Source organism: Bombina bombina, chromosome 5, assembly GCF_027579735.1.
Source record: "Bombina bombina isolate aBomBom1 chromosome 5, aBomBom1.pri, whole genome shotgun sequence".
In the NCBI taxonomy this organism is placed as follows: domain Eukaryota; kingdom Metazoa; phylum Chordata; class Amphibia; order Anura; family Bombinatoridae; genus Bombina; species Bombina bombina.
Genome location: NC_069503.1, coordinates 814,891,661 through 814,917,694, shown reverse-complemented (window position 1 = coordinate 814,917,694; position 26,034 = coordinate 814,891,661). Strand labels below are relative to the sequence as shown.

The following is a 26,034-nucleotide window of genomic DNA, read 5'->3' as shown; positions in this document are numbered from 1 at the left end:
TTCTAAATTTACTATTTTAAAGTAAGAGTTTTTTTATTAGCATTATAAAAAATTCCTTGGACCCAGTCTAGCGGAAATTAATCTTATTTTAGGGGCATTATATATGAATAATGCTTATTTTTAATTAGGTGCTGTCAGGTGCTGATATGGCCCAACCAGTACCCAGTAACAAAACTAAAATAGAAATATAATATCAATACAAACTCCAGATTGCCACAACATGCATAGCTTGTGATCAATATAAACTCCAGATTTACACAATTTGCATAGCGTCCAATCAATGAACTCCAATGTGCTATAACTTTGAAGATATTTTGATCTTGTAGTAAAATAAAAATGTTTCTATACTTATTTTAAGCTGGTATTAAAACAGCATCCCCTGATGATCTAAAAATCATCATATAGCCATATGAACTACTTTTTATCTATCTACCTTAAGCCATATACTTGAACCCACCATATATATTTTTCATAACTGGAGGATTGTATCCTCTTGGCTGCCAATAAATCAATGATTTTACCACTTGGCTACCAGGAACACACAGCAGTGAGTTATCCCATTTTGAATGCCAGTAGCACACACAGAGCAGTGGTTTTAAACTATCATGGTTCTAAGTGGGTATACAAAACAGTCAAATAGTATTTGAACACACACACACCATTCTTTGCTGTCAGTAATACATACAGTACTACATGTGTAATGTTTTATCTTTTTGGGCCATATTTGTATTACATAAAGGAGTAGGCTGCCTTTAAAATTAAGCTTCTACTTTAAAACTTTTTTAAAAAGGACATTTATGTGTCAAGCATTTTTGTAAACATTTGTCTAGACAGCCTACTAATATACTGAACTGCCCTGTTAAATACTAGACAGCTTGCAACCCTATCTCCAGAGATAGCTGAACATAGCAAGTGAGCCAATGATGAGAGGAGCATGTGTGTATCCACCAATCCTTAGCCATCTTCTGCTCTGGAGCAAAAGTGCATTCAGTCTGTGTATATGACTTTAACTATGTATTTAACATCATTGCTGGAGTTAAACCATAGTAAGAATCAAATGCTCTTCTTTTAGACATTAGAGCATTATACTTTTGCACTATTATGTCCTTTATACGGTGTTAGTTTTACAAGCAGTATGCATTAAGGTATACAAATATGTTCCTATTATTAAACCTTCATTGTTCATAACATTGGTTTCTTTATCTTCACCATAAAAAAATATTCCTACTTCTAAACAGTACATGGTCAGGAAATGCTTAAAATAAATATCCTGTGTGATCTAAATGGAACTGAATCTTTAGCTCTCACCTCTACTGTCTGTTATCTCCTTTGAGATTTATTCTTTGTGTATAGTGGGTCAACCAACCCCTTTAAATGTAAAAATAGACAATACTATGTGAGCGCACCGGTAAATAATCCGGGGCGATGTAATGTGCTACTAAACTTTTTATCGCGTCTGGCAAAAGGTCTTGTTGATGATCCAAGTGATTTCTTTTTTCTTCTGCAACGATTACAGTGGAAAAGACAAGCAACCTAACTGTTAGAGTTGTTTATTCTGTGTTATGTGAGTACTCAGGAGACCAGTAAGTGCTAAAGCAAGCATTTAACACACTGTGCCACTTTATAGCATGGAATTACAGTTCCATGCTGATTGAATAATATTACAAAGTGTATGTTTTGCATATTTTGCAATACACACTACTGCAAATAAATCTCTTATAGAATTTCATAAAGATTTAGAAATTTAAATATTGGAATTAATCTCAATAAGGTAAAAAAGTGATATAGTTGTGTGTCCTAAATGTTTGCCCGTGTAATATTCAGAGCAGAAGAAATGCAAATTCACCCTGATGTAGCTGTGTAATTGAGCAATTTGTTCGGAGTAATTTAATCTGTGTATACTATTTTGTTTTGACTTGGAAATGTAAACTAAGCTTGCACAAAATGGAATGTTAGGTAAATATCCTACAGCTGGGAATAAGATTATTTTAATCTGTGTTCATCTAACAGATAATATTTTTCTGCAGTAAGGTCTACAATTAAAAGTATTTTTATTTCTAATACAATTTATTTTCCCATTGTCCAGAAGTTGAAATGTTAACACTAATGTGTACTTTAAAAGAGTGATACAGTATTTAATCACTATTTCTATTGATCTGTGTTAAGGTTATCTAAGTTACAAATATTCAACAATTTTCAGCTGCAATGTTCTTTAACTAATACACTAACAAAACACCTTTCATTCAGTAGAGTATTATTAGTGTTTAATATTTGTTTTGAATGATGTTCTCCGAGCAGCTTAAAGGGATATGAAAAAAACAAAAAAACAAATTATTCAGACAGAGCATACAAGTTTAAAAAGGGTCCCAATTTACTTCTATTATCAAATTTGCTTCATTCCCATGGTATGCTTTGTGAAAAGATACCTAGGTAGGTATCTGGAGCTATACATGGCAGGAAATAAGGCTGCCATGTAGTGTTTTTGCAAATGGATAACATTCTTGCAAAGCTAATGTCATATAGTGCTCTAGACACATGCACGCTTCTTAGCTTTTCTCAACAAAAGATACCAAGAGAGTGAAGAAAATGTTATAATACAAGTAAATTAGAAAGTTGTTTAAGTTGCATGTTTATTTAAATCATGAAATAAAAGTTTTTGGTTTCATGTCCCTTTAAATGTATACTTTTCTGTAAATAGTGTTTTATTACATGGAGATTCATGTACAAAAATGTGTATGTGAATGAGTAGCAGTAACATATTAAAATTACTTTCTGAATAAAAAATGTTAAAGGGGCAATATCCTTAAACATTGTTCATTGTTTATATGAAAGGGCAGCATTTATACATGAGCATGGTATGTGAGTAAAACTTTTTTTTTCCATTTTATCAGTTATGTCCTCAGTACTGGCCAGAAAACGGGGTGCACAGACACGGCCCTATTCAAGTGGAATTTGTATCTGCTGACTTAGAAGAGGACATTATAAGCCGAATATTTAGAATCTACAATGCTGCAAGGGTAAAACTCTCTCTCTTTATATATAAAATAACAAAACCTTTCTTGTGGCCAGTAAGAGACACATGTGAGCTTGTGATTTGATCTAACCAATCACTGTGTAGAACGTAGAAGACTCAGGTAGTTTTTCTCATACTTTAATATGAGGAAAGCACCCCAGACTCCCTGGAGCAAGTGAAACTAAAACAATATTCTGAGGTGTTTTACAGCAAAAACAAGTAAATTAAATAATGAATGCTGTTATATTTTCCTTAAAGAGCCATGATGCCTAAATGTTGAAACACTTGAAAGTGATGCAGCATAGCTGTAAAAAGCTGACTAGAAAATATCACCTGAACATCTCTATGTAAAAAAGAAAGATATTTTACCTCAAAAGTTCCTCAGTAACCACATCCCATTGTAAAGAACTTCTGAGCAGCAGTATGTCTGTCCCAGGACAGCTAAGGGAGTGAGCTTTGTGAACACTTATCTTATTTCCCTATTCCGTTTAAGGAAGTTTACTATGAAATCTCATGAGAGTTAAGTCAAATTTCATGAGATCACAGTAAAAGAGTTTGTGACCTCAGCACTTTTGATGCTGATTGGCTGCTGTTCATTTCTTTCTTTTTTTTTTTTTTTTTTTACCTGCAGCTGGGCAGCAGCTGAATTATAACTTTTTATACAGAACTTACTCTGCTGAGCTGAGGAAATTGTGAGGTAAAATATCTTCCTTTTTACATAGAAATGCTCAGGTGATATTTTCAGCTTTTTACAGTTATACTACATCAGTTTCAAGTGATTTAGCATATGAGTATTATGTCCCTTTAATTAAAAAATGTAACAGGCAGTGGTGGTTCAAGTGTGGAACAAGGACTACAAAGGACCCCCATTGGGCTGAGGTGGGGGGGGGGGTAGGAAGGGGGTAAGAAGGTAAAAATGACTATGTGTCTTTTATTCAGGACACATCCCACAACTGCCAACCACACCCCTGCACCGCCTTGACCCTGCCTATGGGAAACCTGTGACTATGCATCCACTTGTGGAAAGCCCACAACTAAACCCAGGAATGTTTACCCCCCTATAATAAGGTTTCTGGAACCACCACTGTTTACAGGGAATTCAATATGCATTCAATGACCCTTTAATCTTTTTGAACTATTCCAAAGCTTAAGGAACAGTGAACACATTTAAAATTTTATTACAAAAGATTTAGCTCTGCATAGTAAAACAACACTGCGTTATACTTTCAATATTTATTTTGGCCCCTTTTTATGTAATTATTGTAATTATCTGACTAATTATTATTTTCTAGTTCTCAGCATTGAATAAGCAAACTGTAATCTTCTAAAGGTTAACCCTGCTACATATTTCTCCCTAATTGGATTTAACAGATAAGAACTGCAAACAATTGCTCTTTATATTAACATAGAGAGACAGGAAATCCCACGCGATTCAGATAGAACATACAATTTTAAAAAAACTTTCCAATTTACTTCTATTATCAAATTTGCTTCATTCTCCTGATATCCTTTGCTGAAGGAACATTGGCAGCTAGCTGAACACATCTATTTAGCCAATCGCAAGAGGCAAATGCGTGCAGGCACCAATCAACAGCTTGCTCCCACTAGTGTAGAATATGTGAGTATTCATTTTCAACAAGGGATACCAAGAGAAAGAAACAACTGAAAATAGAAGTGAATTTAAAAACAAAATTTATGCGCACCTGATAAATTTCTTTCTTTCCGGATATGGAGAGTCCACAATGTCATTCAATTACTAGTGGGAATATCACTCCTGGCCAGTAGGAGGAGGCAAAGAGCACCACAGCAAAACTGTTAAATGTCACTCCCCTACCCATAATCCCCAGTCATTCGACCGAATGGGAAATGAAAAAACACAGAGGTGTAGAGGTGCCTGAGGTTTAGTAAAAAATAATTGTCTTAATAAAGGGTGGGGTCTTTGACTCTCCATTTCCGGAAAGAAAGAAATTTATCAGGTAAGCATACATTTTGTTTTCTTTCCTAAGATATGGAGAGTCCACAACGTAATTCAATTACTAGTGGGAACCAATACCCAAGCTAAAGGACACAGAATGAACGGGGAGGGAGAACAAGACAGGCAGACCTAAACAGAAGGCACCACCGCTTGAAGAACCTTTCTCCCAAAAGAGTACTCAGCCAAGGCAAAAGTATCAAATTTGGAAAATTTGGAAAAAGTATGCAGAGAGGACAAAGTTGCAGCCTTGCAAATCTGTTCCACAGAAGCTTAATTTTTGAAAGCCCAAGAAGAGAAGAAAGCCCTAGTGGAATAAGCTGCCTCTCTCTGGAGGCTGCTGTCCAGCAGTCTCATAAGCAAAATAAATCATACTTCTCAACCAGACTGAAAGAGAAGTAGAAGCAGTCTTCTGACCCTTATACTTTCCTGAGAAACAAACAAACAGGGCAGAAGACTGGCGAAAATCCTTAGTCGCCTGTAGGTAGAATTTTAGAGCACGCACAACATCCAAGTTCTTTATGAGAAGAAGGATTGGGACAGAGAGAAGAAACAACAATTTCATGATTAATATTTCTATCCGGAACCACTTTAGGAAGAAACCCTAATTTAGTATGAAGAACTGTCTTATCCGCATGAAAGGTAAGGTAAGGTGAATCACACTGCTAAGCCGAGAGCTCTGAAACTCTCTGAGCATAAGAAATAGCAATAAGAAACAAAACCTTCCAAGATAGCAACTTAATATCTATGGAATGCTTTGGCTCAAACGGAGCCTGCTGCAAAATTTTAAGAACAAAATTAAGGCTCCAAGGAGGAGCAACAGGCTTAAACACAGGCCTGATTCTGACCAGGGCCTGACAAAAAGATTGAACATCTGGCACATCCGCCAGACGCTTGTGTAACAAAATAGATAATGCAGAAATCTGAGCTTTCAGAGAACTGAAAGACAACCCATTCTCCAGACCTTCCTGGAAAAAAGAAATAATTCTAGGAATCCTGACCCTACTCCAAGAGTAGCCCTTAAATTCACACCAATAAAGGTATTTACGCCATACCTTATGGCAGATTTTTTGAGTAACAGGCTTGCGAGCCTTGATCATGGTCTCAATGAACAACTCAGAAAATCCATGCTTAGACAGAACTAAGTGTTCAATATCCAAGCAGTCAGCTTCAGAGAAATGAGATTTGGATGGAGGAATGGATTCTTAGTTAGAAGGTCCTTCCTCAGAGGCAACCTCCAAGGTGGCCGAGATTACATCTTCACTAGGTCTGCACCCCCCATTTGAGGGTTAACCTGGAGAACACCTCCAGATGGAGAGCCCACTCCCCATGATGAAATGTCTGTCTGCTCAGGAAATCCGCTTGCCAGTTGTCCACTCCAGGAATATGGATGGCAGATAGACAACAATTGTGAGCTTCTGCCCACTGAATAATCCATGCCACCTCCTTCATGGCTGAGGAACTCTGAGTTCCTCCATGGTGGTTAATGTAAGCCACTGAAGTGATGTTGTCTGACTGAAACCTGATAAACCGGGCTAAAGACAATTGAGGCCAAGCCATCAGTGCATTGTAAATCGCTCTCAACTTCAAGATGTTTATGGGGAGAGCAGACTCCTCCCAAGTCCATAATCCCTGCACCTTAAATGAGTCCCGGACTACTCCCCAGCCTAGCAGGCTGGTGTCCATGGTCACAATCACCTAGAAAGGTCTCGGGAAGCATGTGCCCTGTGACAGATGGTCCTGAGAAAGCCACCACGGGAGAGAGTCTCTTGTCAACTGGTCTAGATCTATCCTCTGAGACAGATCTGAATGGTCTCCGTTCCATTGTCTGAGCATGCATAATTGCAAAGCTCTCAAATGGAATCGAGCAAAGGGAATGATGTCCATGGAAGTGACCATCAGACCAATTACCTCCATACATTGAGCCACTGATGGCCGAAAAGTAGCCAGAAGAGAGAGGCAAGAGGAGAAAATTTTGGATTTGTTGACCTCCGACAGAAACATTTTCATAGATAGGGAATCTATTATGGTCCCTAAGAAAACCACCCTTGTAGCTAGAACAAGGAAACTCTTTTCCAGATTCACTTTCCATTCCGTTCTTGATAAAGGCAGCTAACACTGCTGAAATGCATAGATTTGCTTACTTCTGCTCTCTGATATTTATTATCAATAGTGTTACAACTCACAGGTTCATCTCTATCTCTATGATATATATAGAGAGAAGACATATGAATAATCCCTGTGTGTAACAATTCTAATTTGATTTAAAGCCATCCACTTGCTGAACTGTTCCACCGGCACTGCAAACAGGTTCATTTCTATCTCTTTAATTAAACACTGAGATGGATGTATGATTAATTCCTGTGTGCCCCCCTCTTTCATCTTGCTCCCATCATAGCCCTATTCAATACAACAGCACGGATAACAACAAGGTGCTTAGGAGCTTTACCAAATAACAGACCAACTTCGCAAAACAGATACAAAAAAAGAAAGGATTAACACTTCACACAATCCAGAATCGCTAATACAACAAATTTGTTACATAACTTGGAAAGGACTGTTGGACATCGGACATTTGCAAGTATCGCTACTAACTGTTACATATCAATTATACTTTGATACAATTGTATTTTTCCAACTGGATTTTTTCAAAATCACTGTGTTTAGGCCCACTATAGTGATTGGAGGAAAATTACTAGTCAGGTGACGTGACGTCAAACCTCATGACTCATCATTCACAGTTACTCCTAACGGCTAACAGATCAGACGCCCTCACCACACACTGTGCTCCAAAACCTAACTGTTCAATCGAAGTATTGGTAATATATAGTTAGCTAAGATTACTGCGATAAGAAGTTATCTGCCCTAATCAAGTTTATTCATAGATACATTTCTACTGTTTACTATATATTTTCTTGTAGAACCTAAACAGTGAATTTTTATACTTGTGTTTTAATTTAAATATATAGGCCGACTCCCTTGCTTTTTAATACATTCATGATGTTTTATATATTTTTTTAGATGCCGGCATCTTCTGTAATTCTGTATGTGTTAACATGATATTTGCCCAAAACCGCTATATAAATTTATTATAAAGAAACTTTTTTATTGCTTAGTAACATTGGGTCCTCTTGTTATTTCATTTTATTTTATATATATAATCCTTTGGTTAGCTCTACCTGCCAGAGCGCTTATCCCACACACTTTCTTACTTCTCTGTTTAATAGTCTGTAATTTGAGATTTACCAGACCACATAAGGGATTCAAGCATTAACCACTTGACTAGCACTCACACCACCCATCTCTTTTTTGCAGATTCACTTTCCAACCATGGGAACGTAGAAAAGACAACAAGATCTCTGTATGAGTTTGCTTATTTAAAAAATGCGCCTGAACCAATATGTAGTCCAGGTATGGCGCCACTGCGATTCCCTGAGACCTGATCACTGCCAAGAGAGCCCCCAGAACCTTTGAGAATATTCTGAAAGCTGTGGTAAGTCCAAACGGAAGAGCCACAAACTGAAAGTGTTTGTCTAGAAAGGCAGATCTCATGAATTTATGATGATCCCTGTGGATGGGAACATGAAGATATGTTATCTTCATGGCTATGGACATCATGAACTGACCCTCTTAGACCAAAGGAAGAATGGAACAAATGGTTTCCATTTTGAAGGACGGTACTCTGAGAAACTTGTTGAAGCACTTTAGGTCTAAAATGGGTCGAAAAGTTCCCTATTTTTTGGGAACCACAAACAGATCTGAATAGAATCCTAGACCCTGTTCCCTTACTGGAACTGGAACAACCACTCTCAGTGAAGAAAGGTCCTGAACGCAGTTCAAGAATGCCTCTCTTTTTACCTGGTCTGCAGATAATCTTGAGAGGTGGAATCTGTCCCTGGGAGGGAAAGTTTTGAATTCTCTTTTGTAACCCTGAGATACTATGTCCACAGCCCAAGGATCTGGGACATCTTGTCTCCATGCTTGACAAAACAGGGATAGTCTGCCCCCCACTTGATCCGATTCCGGACCGGGGGTCAACCCTTCATGCTGACTTAGACTAAGCTGAGAGTTTTTTTTTATTGCTTCCCCTTATTCCAAGACTGATTGGGCTTCCAAGAAGACTTGGACTGCTCCTGCTTGGAAGACTTTAAAGTTACAAAAGGAATGCAAATTACTTTGACGTCCTTTGAGTCTGTTCTTCTTGTCTTGCAATATAAAAGACCCTTTTCCACCCGTAATATCAGAAATTATTGCCTGCCAGACCAGGTCTGAACAAAGTCTTACCCTTGTAAGGAAGCGCCAGAAGCTTGGACTTAGAGGTAACATCAGTTGACCAAAATTATAGCCACAATGCCCTGTGGTCTAGAACAGTAAAGCCAGACATCTTGGCTCCCTATCTAATAACTTGCATGTTAGCATCAGAAATAAATGCATTGGCTAGTTTGAGAGCCTTAATCCTATCTTGTATCTCCTCCAATTGAGTTTCTACTAAAATTGATTCAGACAAGGCGTCGCACCAATAAGATGCTGCACTTGCTACTGTTGCAATACAAACTGCAGGTTGCCATTGAAGACCTTGATGAACATACATCTTCTTCAAATAAGCTTCCATATTTTTGTCAATGGGATCCTTAAAAGGGGCAGCTATCCTCTATAGGGATAGTAGCCCCTTCTACTTTAGGCACCGTGCGCCAAGAATCTTTTTAATGGAGTCAGCAACAGGAAACATCTTTTTAAATACAGGAGATGGGAGAAAGGAATCCCTGGCTTTCCTGTGAAATAATCTCCGTCACACGGTCTGGGACAGGAAAAACTTTCACAGAGGGAGGAGCATCATAGTATTTATTAAGTTTATAAGACTTCTTAGGGTTGAAAATGACAGAAGTATCGGAGTCATCCAAAGTAGCCAATACCTCCTTTAACAGTATTCAAAGGTGTTCAAGCTTAAATCTGAAGTTTACTTCTTCAATATCAGGAATAATACTGTCCGAATCTGAGATTTCACCCTCAGAGGCTATGGTGTATACTCCTCATCAGACTTATGAGGGAGAGCAACCTGCATAGCAGTAGATGGAACAGAAACCTTACTATCTGAATGTCTAATTTTCCTCTTGCATTTACTCAGCACAAAAAAAGCAGATAAAGCTGCAGATACCGCAGAAGATACCTGTGCAGCAAAATCTGCAGGCAAATAAACTCCTCCAGGAGGCTGAGAGGAACTGCAGGACACACTATGTGACACCATAGAGGCTTGGGACATTTGAGGAGAATAGCTGTGGCATTGCCTGAACAGCATCATCCTGAGAGATATTGGGCTCAGAGCACAACAATTTATCTTTAACTTGTGTTCTTGCTAAGCAAGCAGCACAGAATTGCATAGGCAAAACAATTTGTGCCTCAAGTCATAACAAGCATTTGTCAAAAGACACAGAGTCTTGGTCCATGTCCATAATAATAAATTAAAAATTCCCCTAATTGTAGAAATTTTTAAAATACACGGTCACTTTAGGAATTTGTAATACCACAGCCGCTTAACATTATGCAAAAATTATTTAAAATAATAAACCAATCAGGCCCCCTACACCTCAGACAGGCTGAGGTGCCTTACCGTAACACTTATACACAATTTGGCTGCCAGAAGTCTCTAAAACGATCATATAGTAGATCGACACTGAAGAGACTGAAATTCAATAAAGCCGCTCCACTTCGTGAATATCCAACAGCAGAGAGAAGTCACATGACCGGCAGAGAGAGGAAATTACGCAGCAAGTAAAAGGTGCGCATTTCCCTCTGCCTACAACACCGGAGCTAAATTTAAAAATGCTCAAGCAGTCTGTCAGTTAGCCTGTTCTAGCTAAGCAAGCAAAGAAAACCAACTGCCAAATTTTAAGTTTATACATAGATCCCTGTATAAAACATAAGCCACACACATACTAATAAAGTATTTCAACAAAATTAGCCCAAAGAGGAAAAACGTCCCAATAAAGGGAAGATTAACCTCTAGTCTCAACATGCATAATGTGCATTCCCACTGTCAAAGAAAATCCTGTATAAAGGATTTAAAAAATATCCCCATCTACTGCATATGAAAAATCTCCAAGACCTAGAAGTCAAAAGCACTTACCTGCAGTCTAGCTGTCCAGCAGGAAGACAGCTCACAAGACATGAAAGGACACATACTCCTTACAGAGACCTGTAGAAAAAGAAAGAACAGAGTAACCAACTCTGGCTTTCTGTACCATGGGCAGCAATGTGTTAGGAAATAAAGCAAGGACTACCTCACAACTTCCTAACTGATTAAAAGCCACCACTACTCTACTGAAGAGATTGACATGGACTCAGCTAAACCCAAATCCTTGCTTGCAGGGAAAAGTACCCTAAAAAGGAATTAATTTCTTCAGACACCAAACCAAAAGAGAATGACTGGGGATTATGGGTAGGGGAGTGACACTTAACAGCTTTGCTATGGTGCTCTTTGCCTTCTCCTGCTAGCCAGGAGTGATATTCCCACTAGTAATTGAATGACGTTGTGGACTCTCCATATCTTAGGAAAGAAAGTGTATTAAAATTACATGCTCTATCTGAATTATGTAAGTTTGATTTTGACTTTCCTATCCCTTTAATTACTTTGTCTAGTCTTGTAATATGTAGATTCAAGCCCAGATTGACTTCTCCAAATGAGGCAAATTGTGGATGGACTTTGGTTATTAAAAAACAATTACACCAAACAAGATATTAATTTGTTTTTAACATGTTTAGACTTGTCTGATGTTATCCTTTATCAAGACAACATAAATGTCTTGTAATTACAAGTTGTTTACTGTCCCTTTAAAAAAACAAAACAATATTAATACTAATATTAAGGTGCACACTGTGGAATTTCCAAAATACGGACATGTAGTATTGCCTCGGTCAAAATTTTAAAGATAATCATTTGAAAAGTTAGAACATCTCAAACTTACTCAACAAGTCAAACACAATTTCAAGATATGTGCTGTACACCATTCTATGTTTTATATTCATTTTATTTACTTTTTGCTGATTCAATAAACTCTTTTCTATTGTTATTTATCTTTTTTTTTCAGTGTACAAGTAATGTTCTGTCAGTAAAGTCTTTTGAAGAGATTTCATTTTGCAGTATCTTTTTTATGTGTATGGACATATCATAGGACAGTATGTTTAACCAATACAGAAATGAAATATTGTGAAGGAAAACAATTTATAAAAAAATTATTTTATCACGTCATACTATTTGCCTTAAATTACTTTGCACCGCTGATATATTGATCTCTTATGGATATAACCAATAAAATGTAATGATTTTGCTGAAGCTTATATTAGTATATAATTAAAGATAAACACATAAACACTAGTAATTCAGAATTTACATAGCCTCTCTTGTCATATTTAAACAATGATGATCATATCCTAATTATTTACACAAATAAAAATGCAAAGAAGTGGGCATATAATAGTCAGTGTTCTGGAAGTGTACCAATATAAATAACTACTAATATATTAAAACCACCACACACTAAAGGAAATGGAGACATACAATATACAACATATGCTACTATATTCCCTTATATAATGAATGTGTAAACCAGATTTATTATCCAAACCTATAACTGGGGGATAAATATATATTCAAATTGCCTAGTTTATAAAGTCTAAATAAATATAACAGTAATAATATAGATTCATAATTGCATTGTAATCATTGTTTAATCAGTTAATCCAACAAATATATGCATTGTATAATGGTCCATACACTAATCAACTTAAATGTCTTTAATATATTAAATAACTGTTCTGATCATTTAGACGGGTGATACTAGAAACACATTGTAGCAATTCTAGTCGATTGAAGCCTTTCCTTTATATTAATTTATTTGGTGACCTTGAAAGTCAGTATCTATTTTTTTCGTAGGCAGTCAAGGTCGATCTATAACGAGAAATCCGTGCAATCTTCTGTAGCAACACAAATTCTACAATTATTATTGATGAGTAGTTTTAGAGCTGTGCTTTGTTAGTACATCTCTGGTGTTAAGGAAAGACTTCATGACCTTAACATGTATAGCTTGAAGAAAAGATGCGAAACTGACAATGTGATGGAAAACTTCAAATATATTATCAGATTTAAAAAAAGGAGAAAAACATTTTAATAATAATAAATAAAGGGGGCGTGTATAGGCAGAAACAATGGTCAGTCGCATTCTATGAGGCTCTGGAAATAATCCATAGAATTCACTGTTTATGCCTTAGACATTATAACATTATAACATCCAACAATATAGATATCAATGTTTGATCTATCGACCCAAGCTGCTTAGCTGAATATGAATATTACTGTACTTTTGATATTCCAAACCAGATTTAGATCGATTTGACTATAGGCCTACCATGTGTACCATCAATCCATGATTAAGGATGTTTGAGAACGAAACGTCACACCTTTACTGGTCTTGTATGTTGCAATAAATATTGTATGACTTACAGTGCTGTGGGCATCTTCTCTTTTGTAGTTTCACCTTACTTTGAGCCTAAACCCAGGCTCTTGTCCAACATGCACTATCCCAGATGGGTGTTACAGGTGCTGAGCTCTATCATTTTATTAACATATTTCATCATAGACTTTGCTTCATTCTAGACTTGAAAACACACAGCTCTCATCACCTACTTTTAGTGCTCCTTTATCCATTCCTCTACATATGGATCTCCGATCCTAAGGGCTATTTCACTGCCTTTTTTCAATTAGCTATCATGGCCTGATTTCTGGGCCCTGATTCTGTCAAACAGACAAAAGCTTCTCCTCATAGGCCATTAACTGATACATCCTTTTTTTTAGGGCAGAATGGTTACACCTTTCTATATTAGTTATTCTTGAAGGAACATGTTAGGTGATAGTATTCTTCATATTACAGTGTGTTTTAGCTCTGTATAAAACAACACTGTGCAGCACACTCACTTACTTAAAGGGACATAATACTCATATGCTAAATCACTTGAAAGTGATGCAGCATAACTGTAAAAAGCTGACAAGAAAATATCACCTGAGCATCTCTATGTAAAAAAGGAAGATATTTTACCTCAAAAATTCTTCGGCTCACCAGAGTAATCGCTGTGTAAACAGTTAAATTCAGCTGCGGTCCAGCTGCAAGTTGAAAAATAAATAGCCAATCAGCATCAGCAGTGCTGAGGTAATGCTTTGCCTTTGCGGTGATCTGATGAGATTTTATAAAATTTACTTAAACTGAATAGGAAAATAACATGCACACTCCCTATCTTGTCCTGGGACAAGCATCCTGACTGGATGCTTAAAGTCTCTTTACAGTGGGGTGTGAATACTTAGGAAATTTAAGGTAAAATATCCTCCTTTTTTTACATAGAGATGTGCTGATATGTTCTAGTCAGCTTTTTATAGCTATGCTGCATCACTTTCATGTGCTTCAACATTTGGGTATCATGTCCCTTTAAGTCCTGTGCACACTGTGAATGCCTGCAAACACTCCAAACAACAATGTGTAAGAATAAAGTTTCAGCAGCACAAGGTATTTTTGCTTCTTTCTTTTTTATTCCATATCAAAAAAGAAAGAAGCAAAAATACTTGGTGCTGCTGAAACTTTATTCTTTCACATTAGCTCTGCATAGGCCATTTTCATTTCACCTTCACTCCAGTTTGTTAATCTAATGGTTGGTCCAGCTTCACCTTTGCCCAGTGGTAATGGATCAACTCCTACTTCATGTGTGATCATGATGAGCATTTGTTATAGTCTCACTGAAAGCCCATAAAGATGAACTATTCCTCTTACGATCAACTTCTTTTGGTTTAGCTCCCCTTTTCCTGGTATCTTCCTACTCCTCCCTTTACTTGGCTAAATGGTAAAACAGGAGGGAGATGAAAATGGGTAGAAGTGGGTGTTTAATAGTTAACCCAATAATAACGAATCACTCCCTGCTTGATGTGACACTCAAAGCATTAATGGAACATGAAACCCAACATTTTTCTTTCATGATTCAGATAGAGCATGCAATTTTATACAACTTTTCAATTTACTTCTATTATCTAATTTGCATTGTTCTCATGGTATCCTTTGTTAAAAAGAGTACATAGTTTGGCTCATGAGCTGGGACCTAGCTGTTGATTGGTGGCTGCACATATACCTCTTGTCATTGGCTTACTGATGAATTTAACTAATTCTCAGTAATGCTTTGCTGCTACTTCATTAAATCATACCATGAAAATTAAGCAAAATTGATAATAGATTTTAAATTGGAAAGTATTTTAAATTGTATTTTCTTAATTATGAAAGAAACATTTGGGGTTCCAAGTCCCTTTAGTTAAATGATACAAGAGTATGGTCCTGATTGAGATTATCTAAAAAGTCTCATCAGTATTACAAGGTCCCTTAAAATTTTATAAAGGCAAATGTTATCTTGAGAGCTGTTTATCTTGTTATGCTGGGTGCTAGATGGAAGAACAGGCACCTATATTACAAAATAATGCTCAAAAAAGACCACAGATATTTTGCGTTATTTCTTCATGCCAGCGAGTTTTTGATCATAGAAACATAGATATTGATGGCAGATAAGAGCCATAGGCCCAGCAAGTCTTCCCGATATTATCTAACAGTATAAACTCATCTAGTTTGTAGGATAGCCTTATGCTTGTCCCATGCATTTTTAAAGTCCCCCACTGTGTTTGTCGCTACTACCTCTTGAGGAAGTTTATTCCATAAATCAATCACTCTTTCTATAAAGTGCTTCCTCAAATTACTCCTGAATCTGCTACCCTTTAGCTTGAGATCATGACCCCTTGTTCTTGAATTTTCCATTTTATGTAAAATACCCACAGCCTCAGTTTCACTAAACCCTTTAATGTACTTGAAAGTTGCTATCATATCACCTCTTTCCCTTCTCTCCTCTAAGCTATACATATTTAGGTCATTGAGCCTATCCTGGTAAGTTTTATTTTTTAGACCATGTACCATTATGGTAGCCCTCCTTTGCACAGATTAAAGTTTGTTAATATCCTTCTGAAGATATGGTCTCCAGAACTGCACACAATACTCAAGATGAGGCCTAACTAATGATCTATAAAGTGGCATAAGAACCTTACTATTTCTGCTGCAAATACCTCTACCAATACATCCAGGACATAAGTAATAAGCTGTGTGTCACATTATATAAGTTAGAGGGTCTAACTTTATGTCAGTATATACATCAGGACAGGACATAAGAATCCTGTTTTGCCCATTTTTAAACCTCTGTGTTATTAAGGGGCCTTGCATAAAGGGCAATTCAAAAGCTATGGCAATGGCATGTGATATATGCTGTAATTCAGTACTGCAATATTTTGAGTACCAATTAAAAGCAATATCACAATATACTAGGTCCTTGTATTTATGTTGTATGGCTAATCCTGTTAATGTGGTGAAATCTTCTTTCTAGTTTGTAATAAAATAAGCAGATGAAATTATTGTTACAGTTGATGTGCTACCTCTTTATTAGTCCTAATTACATATTGTGCTGTTTTGTTTAGAGGTGCAGTCCCATAGTTGTGCAGCTTGTCTGATTTCTGTTTTACTTTCAGCCTCAGGATGGATATCGTATGGTGCAACAGTTCCAGTTCTTGGGATGGCCGATGTACAGGGATACTCCAGTGTCAAAACGATCTTTCCTGAAACTTATTCGGCAGGTGGACAAATGGCAGGAAGAATATAATGGAGGAGAGGGCCGGACGGTTGTACATTGTTTGTAAGTAGTACATATATATATTTTATAAAAACAGTAAAAATGTGTTGATGCCAAAGGCAGATGAAACCCATAATTGTTCTTTCATGATTCAGATACAGAATATAATTTTAAATAACATTGCAATTTACTTCTATTATCTAATTTGTTGAAGAAACAGCAATTCACATGGGCGAGCCAATAACATGAGGCATATATGTGCAGCCACCAATCAGCAGCTCCTGAGCCTACCTAGGTATGATTTCCAACAATTTATACCAAGAGAACAAAACAAATTAGATAATAAAAGTAATTTGGAAAGTTGTTTATAATTTCAGGCTCTTTCTAAATCATGAAAGACAAAAATTGTGTTTTCTATCCCTTTAAGCTCACTCCTGAATATCAAGACTTCAAGTTTTAAAACTTGTAATATATGCCCTAAATATCACAATTTCTATATATTTGGCATGATATGTTTAATCTGAACAAAATAGTAATTAAAGGGACACTGTACTCAAAAATTTTCTTTCGTGATTCACATAGAGCATGCATTTTTAAGCAACTTTCTAATTTACTCCTATTATCAAATTTTCTTCATTCTCTTGGTATGTTTATTTGAAAAGCTAGAATGTAAGTTTAGATGCCGGCCCATTTTTGATGAACAACCTGGGTTGTCCTTGCTGATTGGTCAGCACCAATAAACAAGTGCTGTCCATGGTCCTGAAGCAAACATTTGCTGGCTCCTTAGCTGAGATGCCTTCTTTTTCAAATAAAGATAGCAAGAGAACGAATTAAAATTGATAATATAAGTAAATTAGACAATTGCTTAAAATTGCATGCTCTATCTGAATCATGAAAGAAAAAATTTGGGTTCAGTGTCCTTTTAAATGTTTTACCACAGCACATCATAACATGCTCATAAACGTTCCACCACAGTAAGAGAATGCCAAAGACTGTTTTTACTGCCACTCAAAACTGAAAAAGTAGTTTATAAAGTACTCACAACTTAGAAAATCATATAAATATAACAATATTTGGTAAGTAGAATTTAACTATTGAAAAATAATTGCAGCAAAAAGGATGTTAATGTATTTAAAAAAAAAAAACATTAAGACTTGGCTGATATGTTATTTTATAGCAACACAACAGAAATGTCTTGTAATTACACAGTGTTTACTGTCCCTTTAATAATGGTGAAGCGACACTAGTAAGGACTGTGTATTTTGTGATGCTAAAGGGGTTCAAGAGCTTTCATAAAAAATGATGTTACAGATGAGACATGTAAAAAAAGAAAACTGAACAAATGAATGTGATCATAAAGAGACAGTAAAGTAAAAACTAATAAACATCCTTGACTAGGGGGCATATTTATCAAAGTGCGAGTGCACATGATACGAAGTAGTGTATCATGTCCGCTGCACATCAAAAAATGCCAACACCAGAACTGCAATACCATCCCCTGCAGATTCAGGGGTGTCAATCAACCTGATCGTATTCGATCAGGTTGATTTCTGTCCGCGGCCTCAGAGCAGACAGACAGGTTATGGAGCAGCGGTCTTTAGACCGTTGCTTCATAACTTCTGTTTCCTGAAGGCTCGCCAGAAACAAGGGGCATCAAGCTTCATTCGGAGCTTGATAATTCGGCCCCTAGGAGTTTGCAATTTTAACAACTTGCTTCTATTATCAAATTTGCTTTGTTTTTTTGGTATCCTTTGTTGAAGAGTAAAACAGTGTAAACTGATAGAAACTGAGGAGTGTGCATGTGTCTTTAGCATTCTATGGAAACAGTGTTTGCAACTATGTATAGCATTGCTATAAACATTGTTGCAAACACTGCTACCAGATGCACACTCCTGAGCTCACCTAGGATTACTCTTTAACAAAGGATACCAACAGAACTAAGAAAAATTGATAAACGAAGTCAATTGGAAAGTTGTTTTAAATGACATGCTTGTTCAATACACGTTTAATTTTAACTTTACTGACACAAAATTTTGATTTAATTCAAATTGAGCAAATAAATAAAAAAAAAGTTTACAATTTACTTCTATTATCAAATTTTGTTTTCATTGTATTCTTTGTTGGAGAGAATACCTAGGTAGGTAGCGTGCACATGTCTGGAGTACTATATGGCAAGAATTCTTTAAATACTAGAAGGCAGCAGTGTTTGCACAATGCATAATATTGTTAAATGATTTCTTGTAAATCTGTGCACATGCCTTCATACCTGCTTTTCATCAAAGGATACCAAGAGAACTTTAAGTCAATTTGATAATAAAAGCAAATTGAAAAGATTTATAAAATTGTAGAGTTTAATTAATGAAAGACAAAAATGTGAGTTTCATGTTAAATTAATGTTTTGTTGTACAAGAGGAATTTGCATCTGGAAAAGAGATTTATAAACTTTGAGTGTATCTTTAATTTCTTTACTAACATAGCTTACATTTTGAACAAATATATTAAAATTTGAATCATCTACTTGAATTAAGTGTAACGATTTAAGTAATGATATATGTTTGAGTCTTCTAGTTATGACTTTTGATGTGCTTTGCCCTAGCTTTGCTGTAGTTAATATATATTTATTATATAATTATCTGTAGATATTTCAAAGCTTCCAAATCACAGCTCCTTCATGTTCCAGACTTTAATATTTCATGTGTTATTTATTAGTTTTGTGGCTGGAAAACCAAGACAAGAAATACTGCAAAAACAAGATCAAGATTTATCCATATAATATTTTCTGTGTTAGCAATGGCAGTTTTCCACAAAAATCTATAAAAACAAAACAGAATTATTTAAGGTTGTGTGGTAAATATTCTGCATTAAAGGACAGTAAAGTTGTGTGTATATATATAATTTAGTAGTGAATTTAAAACTATCAGATTATTTGCACAATTTCCATTACCTTGCAGTTCAGGGAAACACCTCTTGAATACCTCTTAAGTGTCTTATCTCTTTTGCAGTGGCCAGGAGAACAGATATTAGTGAACTCTTGCTCTGATCAGTTACTCACTGTGTAGAATGTGGCAGGGTTAGAATCTGGAGCTTGCAAAATGAACTCAAGCCTCTTGAGTAGTATAAAAAAACCAAAAAACACAATTTTAAATTTTTCATTTTAAATTACAGGAAAGAGGGGGGTTTACATAAAGAGAGAGTAGATTACAAAGCTGTTGTTACTATGCATAATAAAAAAAATGGTGGGGAATTACATTTTGAGCTTCATGTCCATTCATGTCCATTCATAGCCATTTTTACGGTGCTGACTGAACTTTTACAAGTTGTGTTACACAAATAAGTGGCTATAACAACAACTAAGGCTTCCAGGCTGTTCTCTTGCTCTTGCATCTCCTATTGTACCAAGTAAATCTCATGGATTATAGCAGTGATTTTAAATTTGAGAAAGCTCTATCAAGTTTGTATCCCTTAAGGTCAGACGTGACCTTTCAGCCTCATTGAAAGCTTTGAAATAAGCAGTGAATATGCTTGAAATCTCTTTCATGTAAGTGACTAACCTTCCAGTAAGATTGAAGCATTTTCTGGTTTGCTGAAGATGACTGAAGTAACCTTTTAAAAAATGCTTTTAGATAGAATTAAATGAAAGTCTGACACTGGAGAAGTAAGACTGGTATTTGACTGGTTTTGCCTGCTAACATTTAAATATCTTCAGATAATGTTACAACCGAAAATTCACTGTATCAGTGAGTGCAATGAGTGCAATTATTATTATTTATTAGTATGAATAAAATAGGCGATATTGCCAAGACGTTGTGTTTATCAAATTTACAAACAAGTACGTATTTACCTGAGATGTATTATGATAATAATGTTTAAATGACTTATCCTGCAAAAGAGAAAAAAACATGAAAGCAATGTCGGTATAATGCAGTAAAACTATTTCACAACTGAAATAAATGGCAAAGTAAATATGTCACTCATACTCTTGAGTTCTTAAACAATATCTGAAATAAAAACACTCATTAATGAGGCCGACTCAGAACTCTTGGGAGCTGAACACAGCATGACAGCCCCAAATTACCTGTCATTCCTGTCTGTGGCAAATAACGTTGCATTGCATTGCAGAGCCCAGTATTGGGGTTTATATGGCGTTCTATAACACAATAATTACAGCACAGATGTATCTGGAGTTAGAGTGGAAGCTGTGCTTTTTTTTAATTCCATTAATATGGTGCACTGAAAATTCAGATTTAACCCCTTAAATTGTTGCAAGATGCTTCCAGGGCTGTAAGAGTGCTGGACTCGCTTACAGTGGTGAGACACCTCTATTTCTGCATGCCTCACTGCCTGAGACATGCAGGAATAGCCCAGTCTCACCACTGTTGGCAAAACCTGCACACTTACACCCCTGGAATCTCAACAGGGTATGTCAGCTGGCATTAAGGGGCTAATAATTCACTGGCATGTACATCTTTAACCCCTTAATGACCACAGCACTTTTCCATTTTCTGTCCGTTTGGGACCAAGGCTATTTTTACATTTTTGCGGTGTTTGTGTTTAGCTGTAATTTTCCTCTAACTCATTTACTGTACCCACACATATTATATACCGTTTTTCTCGCCATTAAATGGATTTTCTAAAGATACCATTATTTTCATCATATCTTATAATTTACTATAAAAAAAGTATAAAATATGAGGAAAAAATGGAAAAAAACACACTTTTTTAACTTTAACCCCCAAAATCTTTTACACATCTACAACCACCAAAAAGAAAACATGCTAAACGGTTTCTAAATTTTGTCCTGAGTTTATAAATACCCAATGTTTACATGTTCTTTGTTTTTTTTGCAAGTTATAGGTCCATAAATACAAGTAGCACTTTGCTATTTCCAAACCACTTTTTTTCAAAATTAGCGCTAGTTACATTGGAACACTAATATCTTTCAGGAATCCCTGAATATCCATTGACATGTATATATTTTTTTTAGAAGACATCCCAAAGTATTGATCTAGGCCCATTTTGGTATATTTCTTGCCACCATTTCACCGCCAAATGCGATCAAATAAAAAAAATTGTTCACTTTTTCACAAATTTTTTCACAAACTTTAGGTTTCTCACTGAAATAATTTACAAACAGCTTGTGCAATTATGGCATAAATGGTTGTAAATGCTTCTCTGGGATGCCCTTTGTTCATAAATAGCAGACATATATGGCTTTGGCTTTGCTTTTTAATAATTAGAAGGCTGCTAAATGCCACTGCGCACCACACGTGTATTATGCCCAGCAGTGAAGGGATTAATTAGGGAGCATGCAAGGAGCTTCTAGGGTTAATTTTAGATTTAGTGTAGTGTAGTAGACAACCCCAAGTATTGATTTAGACCCATTTTGGTATATTTCATGCCACCATTTCACCGCCAAATGCGATCAAATTAAAAAAAAAGGAAAATTTTTCACAATTTTAGGTTTCTCACTGAAATTATTTACAAACAGCGTGTGCAATTATGGCACAAATGGTTGTAAATGCTTCTCTGGGATCCCCTTTGTTCAGAAATAGTAGACATATATGAATTTGGCGTTGCTTTTTGGTAATTAGAAGGCCGCTAAATACTGCTGCACATCACACATGTATTATGGCTAGCAGTGAAGGGGTTAATTAGGTAGTTTGTAGGGAGCCTGCAGGGTTAATTTTAGCTTTAGTGTAGAGATCAGCCTCCCACCGGACATATCCCACCCCCTGATCCCTCCCAAACAGCTCCCTTTTCTCCCCCACCCCACAATTGTCCCCGCCATCTTAAGTACTGGCAGAAAGTCTGCTAGTACTAAAATCAAAGTTTTTTTTTATAGCATATTTACATATGCTGCTGTGTAGGATCCCCCATTAGCCCCCAACCTCCCTGATCCCCCCCAAAACAGCTCTCTAACCCTCCCCCTCTGCATTATTGGGGGCCATCTTGGGTACTGGCAGCTGCCTGCCAGTACCCAACTTGCAGAAAAAAATGTTTTTTTTTTGTTTCTGGTTTTTTTTTCTGTAGTGTAGCTTCCCTCCCCCCACAGACCAACCCCCACACCTTGATTGATTGATTTTTTTTAAACTTGTATTCCCCTTTTTTTAGCATTTTAGTAAACTTTTTGCTGTAGTGTAGCGTTTCCCACCCGCTCCCTCCCCATGCACACGCCCGCCCCCGCCCTCCCGTGCACGTGCGCGCACCCGTGCGTGCCCCCGGACATCCCCGCCCACGATCCCGCCCCCCTCCACATCACCAGTGCCAACGATGGCCGCCACCCGCCTCCCGGTCCGGCTCCCACCCACCAACAAGGAAAGCCACCGATCTCCGGGGGAGAGAGGGGCACAGAGTGGCTCTCTCTGCACCAGATGGCTTAAAAAGGTTATTGCAGGATGCCTCCATATCGAGGCATCACTGCAATAACTGGAAAGCAGCTGGAAGCGAGCAGGATCGCTTCCAGCTGCTTTCCACACCGAGGACATGCAGGGTACGTCCTCATGCGTTAACTGCCTTTTTTTTTGAGGACGTACCCTGCACGTCCTCGGTCGTTAAGGGGTTAAAGGGACATGGAAGTCAAAATTAAGCTTTCATGACTCCGATGCAGCCTACAACTAAAAGTAATCTGACCTCACAACAGAATTGATCAATTTAACCACTTTCTCTCTGTCTCCTTTATTGAAACTTAGCTCCCTTCCATAGCCCCAATGATCTAACGTTCTCTGGTTTAGGAAGATTATCTAAGGAGCAGTCATGTCAGTACTGTGAGGTTCCTGAAATAATTCTAGAAAGGCTTGAAAAAGGTATATGTAGCTATATAGAGTTCTGGATGTGAAGGAGACACATACATTATAGTATAATGCAAAAAAAAGCCCAAAAAGAATTTGCATAATTTCTCTCTCTGCAGGCAAATTCAGGGGCCCTGAAAGCAGTGATGGGTGATCCATAAAGGCTGCATATAAATGTATGGCTATTAAACACACAAATAACAATATATTTACTTTAAGTAAGGTTGCATCCTTCTGTTCTCCTGCAGTACTGTGCTTGCCCACTACCTAAACATATATAGATTAAAAAATGTTTTAAAAAAAAATCCAACTTTGTCAGCTATGAAACAGTGAGACTCAACCACGAGATACATAACAAGGACAATAGAGTCTTTATGAATTCCATGTGCTTGAACTAGGGTTAGATGAAAAACCACAATCACACCTCTAGAATGACCCAAAAAGCTTACGGTCAGACCCCTGTAATGTTTAAAAGTATTTTAAAAATATATTAAAAATTATTAAACATACTAAAAGAATACTAAGTTTTCATGTGCGCTAATCCAACACAGTTAAGATCTAAATCGCGAAACACTATGCGCAAAACGTGAGCAAACACATTTACTTTCAACTTGTAATGTGAGTGTTATTTCTGACGCACGCAAAAACCCTCCAACTGTTACTGCTCCATTCGTAATCTAGCCCAATATATTTTAATGGAAGAAGTTTTCAATAACACAACAATAGAAAATAAAGGTAAAATGAGACTATGAAGTTTGAACATGATGCCAACATTCTTATTGTTTAAAAAGATACATAGGGGCCTAGTTATCAAGCCGTCAACCTCAAATACGCTGGAATTCCGCAGCGTATTTGTGGAGAGGCTGATTCGCCTTAGTTATCAAAGGCTAGAGACCGGCAAAAGTAGAATTTTGTGACGTAAGCTTCAATCCGCCGGACTCAGTCCGACACAGATCGATTCTTACGTCACTCCAGATGTTCCGCGGCACAATCTGACTACTTTTGCTAGTTATCAAAAAAATAGCAGGTACGCTCGGCACTTTTACGACCCAGCGTACCTGGTTTTCAATCCGCCACCCTGGAGGCGGCAGATCCCATAGGAATCAATGGGAGTCTGACCATAGCGAAAGTACAAGTTCGCTGCTGACAGACATCCCATTGATTCCTATGGGAGATGTCTACACCTAACACCCTAACATGTACCCCGAGTCTAAACACCCCTAATCTGCCCCCCTACACCGCCGCAACTAAATAAAGTTATAACCCCCTAAACCGCCGCTCCCGGAGCCCACCGCCACTATAATAAACATGTTAACCCCTAAACCGCCGCTCCCGGAGCCCACCTCAAGCTATAATAAACATGTTAACCCCTAAACCGCCGCTCCCTGACCCTGCTGCAACTATAATAAATGTATTAACCCCTAAACCGCCGCTCCCGGACCCTGCCGCAACCTATATTAAATTTATTAACCCCTAATCTGCCCCCCTACACCGTTGCCACCTATAATACATTTATTAACCCCTATCCTGCCCCCCACTACACCGCCGCCACTGTAATAAAATTATTAACCCCTAAACCTAAGTCTAACACTAACCCTAACACCCCCCTAACTTAAATATTAATTAAATAAATCTAAATAATATTTCTATTATGAACTAAATTAATCCTATTTACAACTAAATACTTACCTATAAAATAAACCCTAATATTGCTACAATATAAATAATAATTATATTATAGCTATCTTAGGATTTATTTTTATTTTACAGGTAACTTTCAATTTATTTTAACTAGGCACAATAGCTATTAAATAGTTATTAACTATTTAATAGCTTACCTAGCTAAAATAAAGAGAAATTTACCTGTAAAATAAAAACTAACCTAAGTTACAATTACACCTAACACTACACTATACTTAAATAAATTATTCCTATTTAAAACTAAATACTTACCTGTAAAATAAACCCTAAGATAGCTACCATGTAATTAATAATTACATTGTAGCTATTTTAGGATTTATATTTATTTTACAGGTAACTTTGTATTTATTTTAGCTAGTTAGAATAGTTATTAAATAGTTATTAACTATTTAATAACTACCTAGCTAAAAAAAACACAAAATTACCTGTAAAATAAATCCTAACCTAAGTTACAATTAAACCTAACACTACACTATCATTACATTAATCAAATAAATTAAATACAAATAACTACAATTAAATAAACTAACTAAAGTACAAAAAATAAAAAAGCTAAGTTACAAAAAAAAAAAATAGGTTACAAACATTTAAAAAATATTACAACAATTTTAAGATAATTACACATAATCTAAGCCCCCTAATAAAATAACAAAGCCCCCCAAAATAAAAAAAATTCCCTACCCTATTCTACATTAAAAAAGTTCAAAGCTCTTTTACCTTACCAGCCCTTAAAAGGGCCTTTTGTGGGGCATGCCCCAAAGAATTCAGCTCTTTTGCCTGTAAAAGAAAAATACAACCCCCCCAACATTAAAACCCACCACCCACATACCCCTAATCTAACCCAAACCCCCCTTAAAATAACCTAA

At 36.6% G+C, this 26,034-nt stretch overlaps 1 protein-coding gene across 6 annotated transcripts in view; it reads left to right on the top strand.

Annotated features, from left to right (window-relative positions):
• PTPRM (protein tyrosine phosphatase receptor type M) overlaps window positions 1–26,034 on the top strand; it is a 1,348,209-nt gene that overhangs the window by 1,309,347 nt on the left and 12,828 nt on the right. For all 6 annotated transcript variants that reach the window (XM_053714931.1, XM_053714930.1, XM_053714929.1 and 3 more), the window contains 2 exons: window positions 2,892–3,017; window positions 16,579–16,742. In XM_053714931.1, the coding sequence (XP_053570906.1) occupies window positions 2,892–3,017; window positions 16,579–16,742 (290 nt within the window). The remainder of the gene's footprint in view (window positions 1–2,891; window positions 3,018–16,578; window positions 16,743–26,034) is intronic.